Source organism: Alligator sinensis, unplaced genomic scaffold, assembly GCF_000455745.1.
Source record: "Alligator sinensis unplaced genomic scaffold, ASM45574v1 scaffold32_1, whole genome shotgun sequence".
Lineage (NCBI taxonomy): Eukaryota > Metazoa > Chordata > Crocodylia > Alligatoridae > Alligator > Alligator sinensis.
The window spans coordinates 929,426-935,425 of record NW_005842409.1 but is presented as its reverse complement, the minus strand read 5'-3'; the positions used below and the strand labels follow the sequence as shown (position 1 = coordinate 935,425).

The 6,000-nt window shown below is 44.1% G+C and overlaps 1 protein-coding gene across 9 annotated transcripts in view; it reads left to right on the top strand.

The window, feature by feature from the left end:
* Positions 1–6,000, top strand: part of TTLL7 (tubulin tyrosine ligase like 7) — a 131,368-nt gene that overhangs the window by 102,213 nt on the left and 23,155 nt on the right. For 8 of the 9 annotated variants that reach the window (XR_003095586.1, XR_003095585.1, XR_003095587.1 and 5 more), the window contains one exon: positions 1,745–1,825. Coding sequence is in view for 6 of the 9 variants with exons in the window: in XM_025211528.1 (XP_025067313.1) it covers positions 1,745–1,825 (81 nt within the window). In the remaining 3 variants the exon portion in view is untranslated. Of the gene's footprint in view, positions 1–1,744; positions 1,826–5,294; positions 5,331–6,000 lie in introns of those variants that run through there. The other variant, XM_025211530.1, reaches the window with a different exon arrangement.

The window sequence follows — 6,000 nt, the reverse complement described above, 5'->3', positions numbered from 1 at the left end:
CCCCCCCCCCACACACGGCATCCGCCCGCCAGGGGTATTTAGACTAAAAAAGGTTGAAAAGCCCTGCTCTAGGTGTATGTACTTGAATTCCTATTAGTCATTTCTGAGTTAATCTATGTTTGGAGAAACGTTGTATTTTATAGGTATACAAAAACGCATACATTTCTGCGGCACTCATCACTATATATTGTACTGCACCAGCTGTACAGTTTTAAAAATTCATAGTTTTGAATGAGAGGGAGAGAGAGAACTAAGGTAACGCAGGTCCTTCTTTGCTCTCTTTCCTAGTCTCCTGGTAGATTTAATTTTTTTTTTTTCCAGCTACAATTCAGGTATTTTATATTAAAAAAAAATCTCAGAAAGAGTTACATGAGAAGTAGAAAGACTCTGGCTTGGCCTAATTACTACCAGTAAAAAGTTTGAGGCTGCCTGCCTTGTGCGTGGAATAAGCCACACAATCTTGTCTTAAATTTTCATTCTTGGCAGTGAGGAATGTTCACTTTGCACATTTGAAAATAACAAAGTTAATAACCGCAAGCTGCATATGAGTTGTCAAAGCATATTGCATTCCTGTGTGCGGAATATGCAGTTTCCTCATCCGTAACCTGAGCTAAGGGTGTATTCCAAGAAACAAGTGTGTTTTTTCAGCTCGTAGTTCACACTGAGTATCTGGATAGAGACATGTACACATCTTGGATTACCTCTGTTTAATCAGAGTTTCGGACATCTTGACTTTAGCATTTGCAACAAATTCATTGGCTTCATTGAGTGGAGAGAATCAGAGAAATGGTGGGTTTAATCTACCATTGCAGCCCCACAGCCTCTACACCTTTGCATCAGATGAGTTTTCTGGTGGAGTTAAGGGCTACACTGGCTCTTAGTTGTTCTTAAGGATTGTTCCACATGTCATGGTAGGAAGGAGCCATGGGCCATGCTATGGTGACTGCACTAATGAATTCTTGATTGGCCCAGCAGCTTTGGGTATGTCCTTATGGAACAGAAATCTGGCCCTTCAAAGGGAGTTTGTCTGGTAAGAAACAAAACTCAGTATGAATAATTTACTCATAGCTTTTATTTTCATTACATTTCATGACTACTATACTTATTTTCTAGTGTTGGAATTGGGGTAAAATGATTCCTTGATATTTTATCCTACAAAATATTATATGCCCATGAAGTGGCATGTTCTGATACAACCTTAACATAACTGCAGATAGTTAATATGCTATCTTATTGCAAAATCCTCTTGTAAAACCAGCTGGTATTATCAAACCTCCATTGCAACAAAGAACTCAAAGTGGAAAAGGTCAGAATATAAACAAGTGATGGTATATTAGTTGTCAGTGAGGTAGGATTGTTAATAGGTACTGATCTGGAATAGAGACAAAAGGGCAGAGCAGCAAGAAATTTAAAAGCCCATTCTCATAACATGTAGACAATAGTAAATGGGGAAAATGCATTTTACTGGCACCGTCATTTTTAAGAAGCTATTTTCAATGTTTGTAAATTTTAGACAATAAACTACAGTTATATAAACTACGAGGCCTCGAGTCAGTGTCTTCATGTATTTAAATACCTAAATGTGCAGACATTCTTCCATTTCTAATGGGGAATCAGTTCTTTTTTGCAAAAATACTTCCTTTTAAATAGTTAAATATTTTGCCAATTAGATTTTTTTTTAACTAGAAACAGCGTTTTTCACTTGTTTTTTGTTTAATTTTACTATTTTTTTCAACTAATACAGATCATGGATAACTGGAAGTACCATAAAACAAAAGTGGCATCTTATTGGTTGGTAAAACTGGACGCAGTAAAGCAGCGAAAGGTGAGTGATTTAAAAGAATCCCTTATAAAGATATTTATAAGTAATATTAGATAGTGAACATGCAAGAGTCATAGCATCGCACTTAGTAAATAGAGTGGGTTCTTCTAAGATGTCAGTATATGAGCAAGTCCATATTCTTCTGTTGATGCCACCACTGTACATGTAGACTAATTTCACTGCAGTCAGTGAGTTCCATATTTATGCTAGTATACCTGTTTGACCTATGAATATGATTCCCAAAAATAGATGCTTAAAATTAACACATCATCTAAACGGTGTTGGTAATAGCTCAGCATTTCTGAATACAGGTCACTCATTTCTAAGGCTGCATACGCATGTATAGAAGCCTAATTTGGGGCATCTGTTTTTAGTATCTTAGCCTAGAATTGTTATACATGTTGCTAAATATTATTTGTGAAAGCATACATCACACACATCATATGCGGTATGCAAATCAACATGTGGGAGAAATAGGGTATTTTAATGAGACAGATGTGACCTGCTAGAAAAGTGATCTTTAGAAAAATAAGTACAGAAGAAATGACACTTCTGTGTAATATAAGGTAGCATCTGAAACATTTTTTTTTCTTGCTCATTAGAGGACATCAGGTAACTAAGTCCATATTCATAAAGCGTTTACATTTTTTAGAAAACACTATAAGTATTCCTTCAACTGATTTTTGGTTTGGTACATGTTGCGACTCAGCATAGGGAGTTGTATGGCAACATATAGGCTAGGGATAGAAGTTGCACATAAACCGGTGTAAGCGATCAGAAACTAGTTCAAACCTGTAACAGAACACAAGCTCAGTGCACATAAACCAGTTTCAAAATGGCTGAAACTGATTTAAGATAAACTTGGTTGAATGTAGTACCAGACTTAACTGATTTAGGTCAAACTGGTTTATGGAACTTCTGTCCCAAACCCCTTCCTGATTTAAGTTAAACCAGAGTCCTCCGGCATCCCAGCCTGCACTGCAGCCCTGTGCTGTGCTGTGCTGTCTGCTCCAGAGACCAGGACTGGCTCTGCCCCTCTGCTCCCTAAACTGGAGCAGTGAGAGCTGACTGACAAGGGGGCAGTTCCACCTGGGGATGCAGCCCAGTCTACAGGAGGGGGACTGCCCCGCTCCAGTCGAACCCCAGCTGGGGTCTGGGGCCAGGGAGGGGGGTTATAACACCCCTTCACCTGCTCAAACTTACTTGGCTGTGACTGTGGACTACAAATCCCAGAGGCACCTAGAGACAGGAAAATAAAGTGATGAGCATCCCTGCAGAGTCCTGCTGCTGTAAGTCTGGACTGCAAATTCCAGAGACCTCTGCAGCAGCAGGAAGAGGAAGTGAACACTGTGACGGGGGGCCTGCTCAGGACCAGGTCTCAACATTGGCCCGCCCACGTGCAAGTAGGGAAATCTGCCCAGTCTTGCCTGCCACAATTTACTGTTTCTTTAATTGGTGTAAAATGCAGGAGGCTTCTCATTTTAATGCTCTGATGCCGAGGGGCACTGTCCATGGCTCCATAACATCCCTACACCATGGCCCGTGCCTCTCATATTTGCTCCAGTGCCCCACACTGTGACGCAAGCTCCCGAGTCTCACATGGGACTCACTCCCCACTGCAGCTTGCAGTCACAGTGCCCCCACACTGGGCAGTTCTTATCCTTATGACCCAAACTCAGCCTCACAACTTCTGAGGGCTTACCGAGGTCTTGGCCTCAGGCCCAACTGTGGCCTCAGGCATCCATAGACTTACCTTGGCCTAACCATCCCTTTCCTGGGGCTTCAACTTATTCTCTCTCGCTAGGGCCTTCCACCTGTGCTCTCTTGCTAGGGCCTTCCACATAATGTGCCTTCTCTGGGATGAACACTACTGTCCCTTCTCTCACTGGGGCTACACAGGGTCTTACCCTCCTGTGGGACTCAGGCGTCATGTGGACATACCTGGTCCCTTCCTCTCCCCTCACTGGGACCACTCTAACTATCTGCCCCCTCACTGGGGCCTCTGAGGTATTCCACCCCCTGGGGCTCAGGTGTCCAGAGATGTGCCTGGCCTCAGTACCTGTCCCTGGGCTCGGGTATCCCACCAGCATGTTGGGGCTGGGCTTTTAAATTGCCCCTCCCCACCCTTCACTGGGGAGGCAACCTGGCCTGGCATTTCTGGGGAACTGCCCCCGTCACAGGGAGTCCTACCAGGCCATCCTTCCCCAGCAGAGTGCAGTTTTCTGTCATACCCAGGACCACTGTAGGCCTACCTGCCTTGGTCTTATCTTGCCTACTGGGCTATATGTTGTTCCTGGGCTGCTCTCTCTACTGGACCTTAGTTCCAGCCCTTCATTTCAGCCTACTGTCTTGCTGAGCTTTTCTTCCCCTTGAGAGTGATGCCTCCCTCCCCCATCGAGGGGACCTTCAGCCTCCATAGGCTCTGGCCCTGCCTCCAGGCTGGTCGGGGTGCCAGATAGCTCATCATAGCCCAGGCCTGCCGCTCGCATTGGGCTTAAATGCCCTTCAGCCTTCTGACCCTGGCCCTCTTGCATTGACTAGTTAGAGTTTGTTGGTCTCAGCCCTGCAGTAGCTGGCCTCCTTAGACAACAGGGGTCCCCTTCTGGGCCCCACCACACAACCATTGCCTCAAGCCAGGCTGACCTAATGCCCCAGCAATGCTACATGAGGACTAGCTCAACTAGGGTCACCTGAGCCCCTGGTTTCACCCCTGCCAGATCTGCTCAGGGGTTTGCCTGCCTAGCTCCTGTGTAGGCCCACAAACTCTCAGCCCCTCTGCAAGGCTGGCCTCTTGATGTTAGGCCCAAAGCCTTTTCCTTGGTGCTCTTGATGTTAGGCCCAAAGCCTTTTCCTTGGTGCTTGGAACCCTACTGGGCCCGAGAAACCTCCTACCATCCCCACAGTTCCTCCCTTACCACCAAGGGTTTTATGAGCATCAGCTCAGCTGGGTGTTGTCCTTCAGCTGCTTTTAGTCGACTGCTGCTTCAGCCCTGAGAGCCTGGATCGAAAATGGCCACCTCATCAGGGCTGGCCCGCACCTGCCAGCTGCCTGCTCTCAGCCTTAAGTGGCAGACACAAAAGGTGCTCTGCCACAAACGCATAGCCAGAGAACTGTGCTTTAGCACCCCCAGGCTTCTGGCCTGAGCCACTGCAGGTATGTGGGTGCATTTCCTGCGTCCTATTCACTTCTGTTTCAATTTAATCTGGGCAAAGACTGAATCAGTTCAGCTTCAGGCTTTTTGACCGTCTGTACTTAGCAATAGAAACTGTGTAACAAACTCTGTACAGGCAAAAAAGTTGCATTTGCAGATACAGATCTAAATAGGGATGCTATTTTAGCAGATGACACGTTAATGAGATAACACTGAATTGGAGGTAGACCTGCAAAGGCAAAGGTTGTTAATGATATTGTAATTTTCAGTTGACCTTACAAACACATGCTAATAGTTTCTCTCATTTTTTTGCCCTACAGTTTATCCGCATCAAAGACTAACCAGAATTGCTTGTCTTGTTGTCTCTAATTCAGAGTAGCAAATAGGTGTTGCTGCAGTGTGCTAAAGGTCCTCAATCTTTAACAAGAAAACAAAATGACTAAAAGACCCCCTATAGTCAATATCACCTTTGTAACCCAATGTCTCACTTATATAAAGTAGCCAAAATGTTATTTGAGAGGAGGTGAGAGTATGGCTACCTTACTGGTCTTAGAGTTGGGATATTTGGGTTCTCATTGCCCCTGACCAGTGGCTCACTTGACTTCACTGCTGTGTGCCTTGATTTCCCAATTAGGCTGGAAAGCATTTTTGAGCTGTTCTTTGTCATCAGTAAATATTATTGGGAACATAATCAAGAGAAATATTTTGGAACCACAGCTCAGATTACAGCATGGTCTTCAAATCTTTGAATCACTGTCATACTGAATACTATTTTGAAGTACCCACTGTGTTTTGGTACTGGGAAGAAATGAGGTGCTATAAAGAAAAACTGCCCAGCATGGTGTGATAGAAATGTAATTGACCATTTAACCACAAGTTCATATATCAGATGGAGGATTTATTCACACAGTTACATAAAACTGGCATAGCTATATTAGAGGTGAAGTACTGATGAGGAACTTGATAATGTAAGTCAGCTGCGAACTTAATTAAAGGTCTTTTGGAATGGTAGCAAGTTGCAACATA